General features: G+C 40.5%; 2 protein-coding genes across 2 annotated transcripts in view; both read left to right on the top strand.

Annotated features, from left to right (window-relative positions):
* Positions 1–560: 560 nt before the first annotated feature.
* On the top strand, positions 561–8,277 carry blk (BLK proto-oncogene, Src family tyrosine kinase). Its single transcript, XM_034206916.1, has 14 exons — positions 561–618; positions 1,637–1,719; positions 2,078–2,171; positions 2,307–2,337; positions 2,614–2,707; positions 2,803–2,901; positions 3,016–3,119; positions 3,249–3,398; positions 3,808–3,960; positions 4,062–4,241; positions 4,816–4,892; positions 6,562–6,712; positions 7,204–7,335; positions 7,499–8,277. Exons 3-14 carry the CDS (start codon positions 2,079–2,081, stop codon positions 7,699–7,701), a joined length of 1,467 nt encoding a protein of 488 aa, XP_034062807.1. The 5' UTR covers positions 561–618; positions 1,637–1,719; position 2,078; the 3' UTR covers positions 7,702–8,277.
* Positions 8,278–8,419: 142 nt separating this feature from the next.
* Positions 8,420–16,216, top strand: part of fndc4a (fibronectin type III domain containing 4a) — a 35,836-nt gene continuing 28,039 nt past the window's right edge. Inside the window, exon 1 of the mRNA XM_034206924.1 lies at positions 8,420–9,076. The gene's annotated coding sequence lies outside the window, so the exon portion shown is untranslated. The remainder of the gene's footprint in view (positions 9,077–16,216) is intronic.

Here is a 16,216-nt window from a genome sequence, read left to right as displayed (position 1 = left end):
AAACATGTATCACTGTTTGTGAGATTGCACGGACTTAGAGTTGAAGAGATAAACAAAAGCCCACCACAGCTAAAACCACTTGAGGAACTGAGATATGAGTCATGGAAACTGGTTTAAATATAGCACAAAACCACACTTATAGCCAACCCTATAGTCAACCATATACACACAGGGCCGCAGATCTCATTTGATATGCAAGACATCTAAAAAACACACATTTGGAAATAAACCGTTCTGCTGAAACTAGTAAACTCCCAGTCCTTTGTAATTGGACACAGTAAATAAATAGACACAGACAGTGCTATCTATTTACAGTATACTCATTGTAGTCCCTCAGGGGAGGCCGTGTTTAGAGGGAGGGAGAGAGAGAAAAAGACAGTAGAAGAGAGAGGAGAGGAGAGAAGAGAGAGAGAGAGAGAGAGAGAGAGAGAGAGAGAGAGAGAGAGATGAGAGAGAGAGAGAGAGAGAGAGAGAGAGAGCGAGAGGAGAGAGAGAGAGAGAGAGAGAGAGAGCGAGAGAGAGAAAAGGAGAGTGACAGCGTTAGCCTTCAATCAGGAAATTGAAGACATTTTGCATTTGGAGTACTTTTGAAGACACAAGCTGGGGGACAAGTTCAAGGTATTTATCTGCTGTGTGTTTGTCTCATATAAAAATCTGCCAGTATTAACAGAAATGCAGGTAATGAACAATCATATTAAACAGTGTTGAAATTATTAACAAAAGTACATTTAAAAAACTGTTTTTAGGAGAAAACCAAATGACTCGAATGGTTCAACGATAATAGAGTTTTACTGGTATTCACATGGTTAATGATAAACAAAGGATAATATTTGGAGTAGTTGTTACAAACTATTATTACATTATGGATACAAAAACGATTTGACTGAGAAAAAAAAACTATTCCTAGTGTGTATAGAAGGCCAGATAAGGTATTCATATGGTACAACATGTTGGCAGTGTGTGCAATATGCAGCTACAATTCCTTTGACTCTACATCTACAGTATGTCATTTATAATATTTACACCGTTTTAATGACACGCCATGAGATATTTGTAGGGTTTTAAAGCTCTAAGATTGTCACAATGCAGTTGTTATCTGAGGGAAATGTTACATTTATGGCATAATTCAAGTATTTTTTTCAATATTCCTGTGACAGTACAGTCACAAATATGCTGACTCATAATTCAATGAACAGCAAGGCAAATAATGCCACACTGCTTAGGTCCACGCCCTCTTAGTCAAGTTTCGTTATAGCACATTGTAACTGTACAAGAGTTGACTTTTTAACTTTCACATTTGCACAACAACCTATGGGCACAAACGGTCCTTTCTTTATTCTGACTGATAGTAAACATTTTAAACAGCAGTTATCTGTGCACCATAAATGAAAAACATGATGCTTTCACATTGACCCAAACAGTTCATGGTACACTTCTCCTTGGTTATATTTAGCACTTTTATTTCTCTATTTTTAACTCTTGACATGACACTATGGCTGTATCAGAAACGGTAAATGCTACCATACAAAGATAAAGAAAAACACCTTTTATTGAGAGCGATTTGTTTTTGAGCTCACCAAGAGTCTCTACTCTGATGATAACGCTGATTTTGAGTGAGTTTCATTCATTTTTACAGCACCGGGCATGAGTTCACAGACAGAGCCCTGCAGTGGGAGGAGAGGAGAGTGAAAACAGCTTCAGGCTCCTCTGCTTAATCAGGTACAAATCAAAATGAAAATATATGCTGTAAGTTTGATATTGTAAAATGAACTGGGTTAGAGTTAGGGCTATGCATTATGCAGCATTGTATTGTACTATTACAATGAGATAAGCATGCTAGTTTAGGCGGCAAAAAGCATCATAGTATAAAGAGAATTGTAGTATATATTTAGGAAGAACGGTATGAGTGTTAGTATCTGGCTGTACGTCTCCATCAATCTATTACAGTGCACAAATAACACCTTTAATATCTTGAGCTTATAATAAGGGTGAGATGATACACTTACACCCCACCCACCAAACATATTGTTAGCAGTATGCTGTTTAACTAAAGATTTCCAATCTATACTGTATGCAGGATGGGCTGCGCTTGCAGTGACAAGAAACAGGTACAGGATGACAACTACAAAATAAAATTCACCACTCAGGCCTCTAACCAATCCAATCACATAGTAAGTAGACCTTTTAAAAGATCATCTATAGTCACCTTAATAAGTACAAAGTATGTTCATTTACTTTAATTCATTTGCCATTGTTTTTCATTCACGTTTTGAATGCTAGAAATGACATATCTTTCTGTTCTTCAGGCACGAAGTGAACGGACCCTTACAGATACTGGTAATCACTCAATCTTTCTCCTGCGTTTTTGCAGTTCACTGTTGCTATGCAGAGACACATTAGTAGCAGCAAGAGGAGGCCACTTTTATAGATTAAAATCTAAGTTGTGTTTCCTATGTTCTCTTCTGGGGGAAGGGATGGTGTTCATGTCACTATCACAGACAGTGTAAAAACATTCTGTATGCTCACGCTATATACTTTGACTATATTAACTTTTACGTCCAGAGTAGCAGCAGACAGAGCTCTTCCTTTAAAATAAATGTGCTTTATTTATAGATGATGTTGTTTTCATGGCACAACATGACTTCGAAGCAACCAACGACAGGGATCTACCTTTCAAAAAGGGAGACAAACTTAAGGTTTTACAAGAGTAAGTATTCTCTTCCTAGTGCATGGTATATTAATCAGTGAAACAAAATTGTCCTTCTAACGCAGATAAATAAAAATGATCTGCCACTTTTGTAGTGAGGGAGAATGGTGGATGGCTAAATCTTTGGAGACCGGACAGGAAGGCTACATCCCGTGTAATTATGTTGCCAGAGCAGATACACTGGAGGTGGAAAAGTAAGAAATCATCAAACTGCATGGCAGATAAGACTTCTTTGTACTGTGAAATACATTTGTATGTGTTTTTAGTTTTTCTACATGCAGTATCCTTTGTGGTTCTCTCCTCTGCAGATGGTTTTACAGGGACATAAGTAGGAGAGAGACCGAACGTATGCTTTTAGCCCCAGGAAACAAACCCGGGGCCTTTCTGATTCGAGAGAGCGAGACCAGCAAAGGTGACTGCCACAGTCTCTTTTTATAATCACGCCACAAAGTAGACTTTTAGAAGCACATTTAGAAACATGTGATTATGACCAATTTTAAGAACTAAATGTAACTGGATGGTCTACGTGTTTTCCCTTTAGGGTCCTTCTCACTGTCAGTCAAAGATCATGTACCAGAACAAGGAGATGTGGTAAAACACTACAAGATTCGCTGTCTGGACAAAGGTGGTTACTACATCTCCCCCTCCAACCCCTTCACATCTCTACAGAAACTGGTTCAATACTACACCCGTAAGTAATAAACAGATCGCTTTTTACCTATCCACAAAGATCATTAAAAAAGATTACACATAGGAGTTGAATTGTTCGTTAATAAGAAATAATAGAACAAACATTGTGCCTTAGCTTACTGCTGTAAATCAAAAGTTAATTGAAAGGGGAAGTTAGACCCTTGTGTTGTGTTGTGCATTTTCTGTTTGTTTTTCCACTCCTGTGACTAAACCACAAGATGAGAAGGCAGTATCTCTAGAATGGCTTTTAATGCACAGCAACTTATGAGTGTACACATACAGGCCTTTAAAACTATTTAAGGAACATTAGCTCATGGGTATGTTTGAGGAACTTAACTTAGCAAAATAGTAACAAAAGATGGAACAGAGATATTGGTAATTAAGTCCTCATGTGTCACGTTTGGGTGCAGGCGCATCAGACGGTTTGTGCCAGCGGCTGCATGCTCCTTGTAAGGAGAAGGCCCCCGAGCTGCCATGGGCTCCTGATGAATGGGAGATTCCCAGAGATACCCTGAAGATGGTGAAGAAACTGGGGGCCGGGCAGTTTGGAGAAGTGTGGATGGGTGAGAGGAAGCTAACAAATCGTCCTGAAATTGGCAACACTTTATAAGCCAAGATGGAAGAGTGCAGTGAGTTAAGCGCACCGTGTTGATCCCCACTGCAGGTTACTACAAGAACACCCAGAAAGTGGCTGTAAAGACTTTAAAGGAGGGAACCATGGAGCCGGCAGCCTTCCTTCAGGAGGCCAACTTGATGAAGCAGCTGCAGCACGAGCGGCTGGTGCGCCTCCATGCTGTGGTCACCAAGGAGCCCATTCTGATCGTCACTGAGTTCATGATCAATGGTAAGACAAAAAATGCAAATAATCATATATGTATTTTTCCCATTTGAGAATCTGAAACCAGAGAAAATGTGTCATGCTTATAATCAACTATAATCATCATGGTAAAAAACGCCAACTTTTAATCAACATTTTACAAAGTAATGCAATCAAATCCAAGGAATGAACAACGTTGTGAAGATTAGAATTTCCAATTTATGATGCTGTGTCAGAAAGTTGTTTATATTCAATGGCCATTTATGATCAGCTGTTCCATTATTTAGTGAGTATATAAGAAGTTTGTTGGTGAGAGAAAAAACTAATTAGAGAACTATATAGTTAAAGATGACCTCTCATCAAAATGCTTTAAAATATGTATTGCCAGGTTGTTCTACTGAAAGATGCTGTAAAGAGCAGGTGTCTGCAATGATGTATATATACACATTTTGAGTATCATGTAAGACTAAAAGTGCAGAAATATCTAACCTTATCCAAACTATTATCTAGTACTTTCTATTAAACAGCAATGTTTCTTTGTCACTTTTAATGTGTTAGAGTGATGATAGAGTTATCATCCTTCTCCTTTTCTCCTCTGCAGGATGTCTTCTGGACTATCTAAAATCAGATGAAGGGAAAAAGCTCAAGATGAATAAGCTGATAGACATGTCAGCGCAGGTGGGAGACTTATGATTCTAAATGGCTAATTTTAACAACATGATGTCCGTGAGTGCGAATAATCATATGTTGTACAGTATGTGGCCTGTTCGTCACATAGACCTCTCAATACAGTCAGGAAAGCTTTCTCTACATTTATAAATAGGCCTACAGGATGTTTATTTGTTTTATATTTGTATTAGCATATTCTGACAAAAACAAAAGCGTTTGACCTCAAAGCCTATTTTTACACGCATCATAGCACGCATCATAGCACTCTGAATGTCAGTTTTAATTAGGGATGCACGATAATTATCGGCCCGATAATTATCGGTCCGATATTAGGAATTATGACGTCATCCCGATAAACCCGATACCAGTATTAATAGCCCCGATAATATACAATATATTTTTTGGGTAAAAAAAAAGAAAAAGATATGGGTGGATTGGGATGAGGGTTGCTTGTTTTTCACTCGGCTCCTCCCGTTTTTCACTCGGCTCCTCCCGTTTTGGCAGTACTGTGGTATTAGTGGTTTAGGAAGAGGGGAGTTCTTCACAAATCCAGCGCTCCGTAACTCATGCCTGGCTGTGACGTAAATGGTGTGCGGCCGTGAAGCCAGGACAGTAAACAAACATGTCGTCGGTGGTATGGGCGTTGGAGCTATGTGCAACTCAAGGCATATGCTCGAACCGGAGCTGCCTGGACGCTGCAATCATGTTGCGCACTATCCGTGCTGAGTGTGCTGACTTTTTCGTACAATGTCCCACTGTCTGGCTTCCTGCATAAAGTCAAGTGCTCGGCGCAGTTGTGGCGGAAATGTCGCTCCCTCTGTTTTCATTTAAACAGCTGCTTATATCCGTTAGCGCAGCTAGCTAGCACCAGATGCTAACAACAACAATGCACGTAAGGTCTCTCTCTCGCTCGCTCGGGCCACACATACACACACCCTCCCGGTCTCTCCAGATGGCCAGTCGGTTTGCCTGCCGGTGAGCGTGTGGAAGTGTGGTATGCCACAAGCGGGCGGTAGGAGCGGGGCTGTCAGCATCAGCTTGTAGATGCTATTTTAAACTCGATGCGCTCTGAAACTACGGGGCGGTCAAGGAACAAAAATACACATGCGTTAATCGCGTTAAATAATTAGTGGCGTAAAAAAATGTTGTTATCGGTATCGGTCTTGAGAAGCAGGAAGTTATCGGTATCGGTATCGGTTTCAAAAAACCAATATCGCGCATCCCTAGTTTTAATATATGCTTTCACACCCGCTATGATGTGAATACACGGCAACTGTCAGCAGTAGCTGTGTGGTTTCTGTGGTAAGGCTTCTACTCTGCTGGCTTGAAAGACTCCCCATACATCAATTATTAATATCCGGACAGGAAATCATGTTATTTTCCATTTACAGTGCGCTCCCTCAGAACTTCTTGCCCCTTTCGAAAAAAGCCCTTTCCTGACAGTCGGAACTTCCTGTTAAACCCACTGCTGCCATTATCATAAACACAAACAGTATTCACGCACGCATACAGTATACACACATGCTGGAGCTGTACTCTACACACTGACCAGAAGAAACACACACAAGCAGCACGTGCACCAAATCTCGATTTCACCTATGGATGTGCTGTAAACAGATATCTTTCAAGTTGTCTTATTTCTTGGGACAACAAAATGACTTTTCTCTCTATATGACAGATTGCTGAAGGCATGGAGTACATCGAGGGGAAGAACTACATTCACCGAGATGTGCGTGCAGCCAACATTTTGGTCAGCGATGACATCCACTGCAAGATAGCAGACTTTGGTTTGGCCAGGATCATCGAATCAGAATACACAGCTCAAGAAGGTACAGTATATGTACAAAGGTTTCCTCACATTGGACAATAAATGCATCCAAGGCCTCAGCCAGGATTTTAGGAAATACTGATTGGATGAATTGAAGGGAGCTAATGCACCAGCCACCCCACTGAAATTTAAATAGACACTCAAATCTAAAAATATAAGCGTTTGTATCTATTCTGTTGACTGTTAAATCATATTTTTATGTAGCTTTTCCTGCAAGTTTAAAGGTTGACCCTATTTACAATTCTACAATATTTTGCAGATGTTAAAAAAGTGTAAATGAATAATTAGTTGCACATTATCTCCACTATTGTTTGAATATGTGATGTGAAATAGTGTAGAGTCTCAGCAGTGAGCGATATGGATATACATCTTCTATCACATTATATATGTTTTAGTTATGTGAAAGAAATATATATACACCTACATATTTCCAGCATTTCCCTGCTGAGTAACATTTCCTCTGCCTTTTTCAACCCTCTCTCTGACAATTAGGAGCCAAATTTCCCATCAAATGGACGGCTCCAGAGGCCATCAACTTTGGCACATTCAGCATCAAATCAGATGTGTGGTCCTTTGGGATCCTCCTCACAGAGATAGTCACATATGGAAGGATACCCTACCCAGGTAAGAGAAGTGAGAAACAAGTAGAAGGAGAGAAAAAATGAAATTAGCTTCCATTTAAATTGTTTAGAAACCAGAGGAAATGTTACTTTGCAGCTATGAAAATCGCACATTATGATGAAATATTGGAATGTCTCGTAATGCCTGTTTTCTTTATGTTAATCAGGGATGACCAACCCAGAGGTGATCAGGAGTCTAGATCAGTCGTACAGGATGCCGTGTCCGGACGGCTGCCCTGAGGAACTCTATGATGTTATGACTATGTGCTGGGGGCAGAGGTCTGAGGACCGGCCCACGTTTGAGTTTCTGCAGAACACTCTCAACGACTTCTTCATCGCCACGGAGGGACAATATGAGATGCAGCCGTGATTAAAGAGAAGGTTTCCTGCTGATAACATTGAAGACCACAACATGTCCTGAAGACAGATGTGAGACTTGCATGGGTAAAGGATGAGGACCAACCAAAGATATATATTTCTTAAGACTTTTTCAAACATTTCAAATGAACAGAATTTTGTACTATATCTTATTAGTGATTTTGAAAGTTATTCATAGCTGATTATGCAGCGACAGTAAGAGCTTCTGAAACAAGTTGTAGTCAAAAAAGGAAATGTTAAGGGTTGCCAACTACCCTGGTATTGATGGCTCACATTGTAGTATGAGAAGACATAATTAGGATTTGGTTAAAAGAAGAAATATTGAAATACATATACAGTCCATGCGTGCTGTTAAAAGGCATATGGACCCAGCAAAGTTGGACCAGGTAGAGTTAAAGATTAATCAATTGCATGGCACAGAAACGAGCAGCCTGAGAATACATGCACAATAATTTGCACTTTCCCACCCCCCTTTATTATTCCTTTCAATGGATGCAGGAAAGGGGCTTTTGTAGGAGTGTTTGTACTTGCAAACATGTTCTATGTAAATAAAGATATTTACATCTTATTTTTACCTATTTGTATATATAAAACGATCCCCCTTTTACATAGCAACCAAAGAGATCATTAATTTGATACAAAATATTGTTGCTATTAATAAACTGTAGACATTATTTATTGACCAATCAGAATTAAGTATTCTAGGCATTTTAAAACACTGGCTTAATTTCTTTTTTATAATGAAATATTCTAGAACGCATACAACTACAGAGAGCATTGAACCATTTTAAAGAAGGTGGCACTCTAAATGAGGCTTTGCATGAACAGGATATCCCTTACAAATATAATAATCACACGTAATCACTTTTGCAGACCAAATAAAAGTTCGGTATTTTAACTTTTACATTGGTGAATGGAGGAAAATATAAAAGTGATGAGTGATTACAAAGAGTTGCATACAGGAAGCTTTTAAAAGCATCTCACTTTCCTAAATTACAGTGCATGGGTTTGATCCGGAGGGGCCGGCAGTATCTTGAAGATAAGAGAGTGGAAGGGCAGCGGCAGCCAGGGGTTAAACCCAGCCACTTCCTGAATGGACAGGAAACAGGAAGTGTGAGTCAGCATTCCTGAAATGCCACACAGCTAGAATGACCTCCCATGACAAACTGGTTGAGGTGTTCACATTTTCTTTACGTTTAAAATATCTGTTTTGTGCTTGTGCTTTTTTCTTTTTCAATCTGTTGGTCGGTAAACCACCTTCAATATTCATGACTTTCATTTCCTTTGTTAAACATTATACTCTTCTGTGAATAAGTTAATAGAAAACTAAAACGAATTCATACATTCACCAGTGCACCATCATCACGGTAAGTGTTATCTGCCATAAGTCTAGATATATTTTATGGATCAGTCGGTGACAGACGGTGTTAATGTACCACTGGCCTGCTTTCCTGTTGAATCATCAAAACAGTTTGTTACAGCGATTGCAAAGGGTAATTTATATGACTGAGCTGAGGGCTCTTAGAAAAATAAATGAAATGACATACACTTTGGAGAGTTTCCAACTGACGCAACAAGAGGAGAGCTATGTGTCACAGCATCTTGCATTAATTTCATTAAAATGCATTGCAAGCGTTAGATAGCCGCCACATTGGCAGTCTGTGTAATATCAATCTTTCTGAAGAATAGAAGCAGTTTTACTGTGAGTTTGGACTTTTCAACCCCTGCACTGGCTTGGATGCCCATCTTTATCAATTATGGGAATTAACATTTCCCCTTAGTCATATGGTGACTAATGTTTTCCCAACAGAAATGATGCGTACATAGCCAATACAAAATACATACATGTTAGTAAAGGAAAGTGTGACATTTCTAATGCAGGTTACAGTGATGTTTACACCATTGTCCTCCTGCAGAGGTCAGTGTTGCACAGTTTCACATGACATACTCTGCTGTAAATTGTAAAGAGACTGTTGAGCCTGATAAATGAGAACAGTGAAGTACTGATAAATTCAACTCACTCACTTCACACGAAAAAGTGAAGTTTTCCCATCACAAGCAATTTGTAAAATGATACTTCACAACATCATGTTTTGGCAATTTTATGATATTAATGATAGAAGTTCCTGAGATGCAAACCATTTAGGTTTTCTTTAAATTAGTGTTTTGAAAAAAAGAAATACTGAATGACTCGACAGCATTATTATGTGGACATTTGTTGTGACAACTTCCTCAGGAATATCATGAAACGTTCTGGTAAAGAGTCTAACTTTGATCAACCTCACATATCTGATGTGGCATCGTGACATGTGAGCTGTGGTCTCTAACCACCGGGCCGGACTGTCACGCACTGATATAATCTGTATTCATTTGATCTTATCTGTGCGTCTTACGAGGCATCTAATAGCACATCTTTGTATTTTGCTTTCTATTAGATCATGTTAACATGATTTAATGTTAAAAATACACTTTATTTTACTCGTACCGTCTGAATGTCCAAATGTTAAAGTGCTTGTCTTTTTAGGCATTTACTGCTCCTGAGAAAGCATTCTGCTCTGATTGGCTTGCAAAGGTAGCCATGGGTTAATAGATCAAGAGGGGGGCAGTTTATTCTAAAGAGCCTGCATGTGACATGGGAAGGGGAGCATCATCTTAATAGCTTGTTGAATCCAATGTTTCTGACTTCCTGAAACCTTCAAAAGTCTCACTGTGATGTCTTATTATATGTGCATTGGTAGGCAGAAGTGGGAGAAGTACTCAGATCTTGTACTTGAGTAAAAGTAGAAGTACCAGAGTGTAGGAATACTCTGTCTGTTACAAGTAAAAGCCCTGCATTCAAAAGATTACTCAAGTAAAAGTACAAAAGTAAGGCAAGGCAAGGCAAGGCAAGGCAAGGCAAGGCAAGGCAAGGCAAGGCAAGGCAAGGCAAGGCAAGGCAAGGCAAGGCAAGGCAAGGCAAGGCAAGCAGGCAAGGCAAGGCAAGGCAAGGCAGGCAAGGCAAGGCAAGGCAAAGGCAAGGCAAGGCAAGGCAAGGCAAGGCAAGGCAAGGCAAGGCAAGGCAAGGCAAGGCAAGGCAAGGCAAGGCAAGGCAAGGCAAGGCAAGGCAATGCAAGGCAAGGCAAGGCAAGGCAAGGCAAGGCAAGGCAAGGCAAGGCAAGGCAAGGCAAGGCAAGGCAAGGCAAGGCAAGGCAGGGCAAGGCAAGGCAGGCAAGGCAAGGCAAGGCAAGGCAAGGCAAGCAAGGCAAGGCAAGGCAAGGCAAGGCAAGGCAGGCAAGGCAAGGCAAGGCAAGGCAAGGGGGCAAGGCAAGGCAAGGCAAGGCAAGGCAAGGCAAGGCAAGGCAAGGCAAGGCAAGGCAAGGCAAGGCAAGGCAAGGCAAGGCAAGGCAAGGCAAGGCAAGGCAAGGCAAGGCAAGGCAAGGCAAGGCAAGGCAAGGCAAGGCAAGGCAAGGCAAGGCAAGGCAAGGCAAGGCAAGGCAAGGCAAAGGCAAGGCAAGGCAAGGCAAGGCAAGGCAAGGCAAGGCAAGGCAAGGCAAGGCAAGGCAAGGCAAGGCAAGGCAAGGCAAGGCAAGGCAAGGCAAGGCAAGGCAAGGCAAGGCAAGGCAAGGCAAGGCAAGGCAAGGCAAGGCAAGGCAAGGCAAGGCAAGGCAAGCCAAGGCAAGGCAAGGCAAGGCAAGGCAAGGCAAGGCAAGGCAAGGCAAGGCAAGGCAAGGCAAGGCAAGGCAAGGCAAGGCAAGGCAAGGCAAGGCAGGCAAGGCAAGGCAAGGCAAGGCAAGGCAAGGCAAGGCAAGGCAAGGCAAGGCAAGGCAAGGCAAGGCAAGGCAAGGCAAGGCAAGGCAAGGCAAGGCAAGGCAAGGCAAGGCAAGGCAAGGCAAGGCAAGGCAAGGCAAGGCAAGGCAAGGCAAGGCAAGGCAAGACAAGGCAGGCAAGGCAAGGCAAGGCAAGGCAAGGCAAGGCAAGGCAAGGCAAGCAAGGCAAGGCAAGGCAAGGCAAGGCAAGGCAAGGCAAGGCAAGGCAAGCAGGCAAGGCAAGGCAAGGCAAGGCAAGCAAGGCAAGGCAAGGCAAGGCAAGGCAAGGCAAGGCAAGGCAAGGCAAGGCAAGGCAAGGCAAGGCAAGGCAAGGCAAGGCAAGGCAAGGCAAGGCAAGTTTATTTATATAGCACCTTTCAACACAAGGCAATTCAAAGTGCTTTACAAAAAACGAAAGACATTAAGAAAATGGCATTTAAAATCAGCCATTAAAAATAAAAGATAATAAAATAAACATTCAAAGAAAAAATACATGGATAAAAGTTACAGTGCAAAAGTAAAAGTACTTATTATGCAAAATGGCCCATTTCATTATAATTACTAATGCATTATTGTGTTTATTAAAGCTAGTAAAGGTGCAGCTAGTTTTAATGACTTTGTATGATGCAGGGTAGCTTGTGAATGTTAATCCAGGTGTAACTAAATTCTCATTGAAGGGTTGATTATATTTCACATTATCAATCAAATCCGATTAACCTTTGAATTATTGTGGAGTATAAATACAAAGTAGCATAACATGGAAATACTCGTAAAAAGTACAAGTCTCTCTAATTGGTACTTAAAGGTGGGGTATGTAATTTATTTCAGAAACACTTTTTGTTATATTCCATGGAATGCTCTTAACATCCCGATAGCAATGAATATATTAAATGCTTTGACAATAAATACATAAAAAAATTCATCTGTGGAAGCCGTAGCACTGTAAAAAGCACGACCAATCATTTTAGCCGGCCCGGCTAAAGTAACTGGATGGCCTACCTGCCTGTTAGCCTTCCATCTCGTGCACAAACTTATCTCGTGCCCTCATTGGTCATGTGCGCTTCGTGTGTGTTGGAGGAGGTGCTCTGTAAGGAAGTCTGAAGGAAGAGGCAGATTTTTTCCGGTTGTGTGCTTTCAAATTCTAGCGTACTCGAGCTGGTTTCCCCAAAATTACATACCCCACCTACCCACAACTTATTTAGTAAATGCACTTTCCACCTCTGTTGGTAGGCACTCAAGATAAGTACAAGCATACAGGTAATTCTTATACGATATTTTGCCTTCACCCATTCTTCATGTGCATCTTTATCAGATAATTCTGCTGTTTACGCCAGTGGTGAATTACCCATTAAATATGCTAAGAATCAATCTATCGAGCATAAGCTAAATATTTACATCCAGTTCAACATACTGTGAATGCTATGAAGCCAATATTTGTTCACTATTCTCAAAAGCTTCCCCACAGGGTCAGATCATAATAACATCCGTCAGTCAGTTGGTGAATTGAGGGAAGAAGCATTCATCACGTCTCACGCTGCCGTGTGATTGATAGGCATCACCTTGAAATGAGCCGTGATGTTAACACAAGATGACAAGACATGTGGGGTAAAGGTTGGTGGGCTTAATCATCCTCTCTCCCCTCCTATTGTTCATCACAGCTGCCTTAGACACATAATGACGGGAAACGATGGGAAACGATGGCTCACGCACAGATTGATGAGTGATCCCTGCAGAAGGCAACACATCATTAGTGTCTTCTGAGGGTAACCCTGCTCTCTGAGATAAAGACGAGCACATCCAGCACAGATGAAAAGAGATGTGCTTTCATCTTCCAGTAATGTTGCTGTTTTCAATGTTGTCCAATTGAGATTATGCTCCTCATACACATGTGTCCTCTCCTGGGCTTTGATGTCATTATATTAATGGCGTCCATCGATCACCAGTGTTTGGTCCAATAGATGTGAGGGCTCTTGAAAACGATGACAGAAGATGTCTGCGAAACATTTTGCAAAATGAGCCTTTTACCATAAAACCAAGAGATGGAGGATAGTTTTGTCATTATCAGTTATTTGCACGTATAACACATCTCTAAAAAGACTTACAGATTACATTGTATATATTCTAAGACATATTACCTAGAGTCTTTTTGTACATAGACTATACTATAAATTAATCTGTTCTCCGAGTTGGACTTTTTTTTACTGTTGTTTCTTACTCAGCAAAAACCGAACATTATGGGCTTTTTTGCTCCTACAGTAATACAAAGTTTTATTTCCTTGACTTTTTTCTGTCGAGGAGGGTTTTAAACATAGCATTGCTCCCTTTTAAGCCCCACGGACCCGTATCCGGGTCCGAAATCGCGTAATTTGCAGGAAACAACGTCTAAGGAACCTTCATATTTAATAAACTATGAATGTTTTATATCAATATAACGGAAAAAAACTAATTTAACTGATCTTTTTCATTTAAAAAAAAAACAAAACTCAAAATGCTAACAGTGAGCCTCTGGATTAGCCCCGAGCGAAAAATGCTAACCTATTACTGCACCGAAAATCACTCCTAGCACCCTTATTACTTATCCTAGCTGCACAATCAACACATTGTGTATGATCGTAAGGAGACACAGAATATAATGGTACCCACCTCAACACTCAAAGATTACAAATTCGAGGAGAAAATAACAAAAACCTACATCAAAACATGTGGCGCTAGGTAGCCCAAAACGTGGTTTACCTTGGTCTTAGGTCTGGTCCAAACTGGTCTTCAATGGCATTCAAACGATAAAAACGATGTTGTAGTTAATCCATAGGTTAATCCAATGTGTCTGTGTCCCCTTTGAAATGTTCTGATAATCCATAAGCAATAAAAACTGCTTTTCCGTTTCCAGAAATCAGAGCAGGGATATTCCTACGCTCTGCAACAAGATTGGATGCAAATCATTTGCGTTTACATCTCTTTGCTGCATTTTGATTAAGAAGGGATATTATATAAAGGCAGATAAAGTTATCTAATGAATACATTTTTAATATTGGAAACAGTTAAGCAGAGAGATGTTCTTGTTCTGTATGTTCTTCAATCTGTTGATTAATGTGAGAAGTTTGAGTCTGTTGCCTTTTTTCACAGGAATATATTAGCAGATGTACTGTATATCATGGAGTTGAGCCTAAGAGGTTTACAAATACACTTCCAGCAAGGCAGTAACTTAGTCTTATTACAGATATATGTCCTCTTAGCCTATTTCATTTTGCTCCACTCAACGGTCCGTCACAGCGGGGGAGCTGTGATCATGCAGAGCTGCGTGTTCTCGGCCGGCAGCAGCTGATCTCTGATCTCTCTCGCGTCCGGTTATACTTCACTCGCGTTTATGTCCAAATCTATCAGATCTAGCTAGTTCTAGTAAATTATATGACTGCCTGCTTATCATAGGACACGTAAACAATAAGCGTTGCTTGGCAACGGCTTGTGGCCGCAAAGTATAGCGCAGCATTATGCATATGTTTATATGAGGGGTCAAAATCCCATGCTCATAAAATGCTCATATATTTTTTTCTCTTCATTCCCCACGCCTCAAAATAAATAAATATACCAATTTTAGGAACAGTAACGAAGTTTGAGCAGTGTGGGTTTTATATTAACAGAGTTACAGGTTTCCGGGTCATTTCACTCGGTTAGGAAGGTTCCTAAGCTAAATGGACTATTCGACTGCAGCCATAGACTTTACATCTCTGAAAAGAAACTCAACACCAAAGGTCAAAACACATTGAGTGGTCACCACAATACCCCATATTTCAGTGTCTGCTATTGAGCTAAATACCAAAGCTAGAAATAGACAGCTGTCATGGTAACTCCAGTATTTCATATCTGTCTTAAATGCTTTTATAAAAGCTTTTATCTGCTCTAGCTCACACTGAGCACATTGAAACCATGGCAACACCTCAGAGAAGGGGAGGGGGATCTTTTTAACAATCTTTTCCTGACCACCAAAATCTTTAATTTCACAGACAAACATGTAGAAATACACTTTTAAAAGGATCAACATGCTTCTGAGTGACTTGGGAGTTACTTATCTGCTCTTATGCAGTTATAAACTAATATTTGCATGATTTGATTTCCATATCCGTTGCATCCATCTTCTGATTCCTAATTCGTCCATAAGTCTCCCATATTTAATGACTTCTACGCCGTGTCATGAATAAAGTAGCCTGCAGATTCCCCTTAGACAAGCAATTTGATGTGGAACGCTTGTCTCATGGGGCAATGCCCTCAGCCTATCAACATGATTCATCTTCCTGATAACATGGGGAGTCTTAGGCGGGGCTGTGCACTGCATGATGGGTGAGAACCCAGCTAGCGGGGAACGTTCTCACAACTTTGGCTAACGTTACCTATTGGTTCTAATAAGGTTTTAAAGAAACGTTTTAATCTGATGTTCAAAGAACCTTTTTAGGATGTTTATTTTTTCAAATAATGTTCCTATAAGGTTTAAGGTTAACTAAGACATAATGTTTTAACTGCAACATTCAGAGGATGTTTTCAGGATGTTATTGAGGCCTGAGATGACAGAAAGTTTATTTATAAAACGTTCCTTTAATGTGATATGTTAACAAAGGTGGAACGTTTTGCCTCCAACATTCTAAGGATGTGTTTTGGACGTTGTTGGGAACATTTAACACATTAAAGATGTTCTTTATAAAACGGTCCCTCAATGTTACATGATAACCA

Source organism: Gymnodraco acuticeps, unplaced genomic scaffold (assembly GCF_902827175.1).
Source record: "Gymnodraco acuticeps unplaced genomic scaffold, fGymAcu1.1, whole genome shotgun sequence".
Lineage (NCBI taxonomy): Eukaryota > Metazoa > Chordata > Actinopteri > Perciformes > Bathydraconidae > Gymnodraco > Gymnodraco acuticeps.
This window is presented reverse-complemented; position numbering and strand designations above follow the sequence as displayed.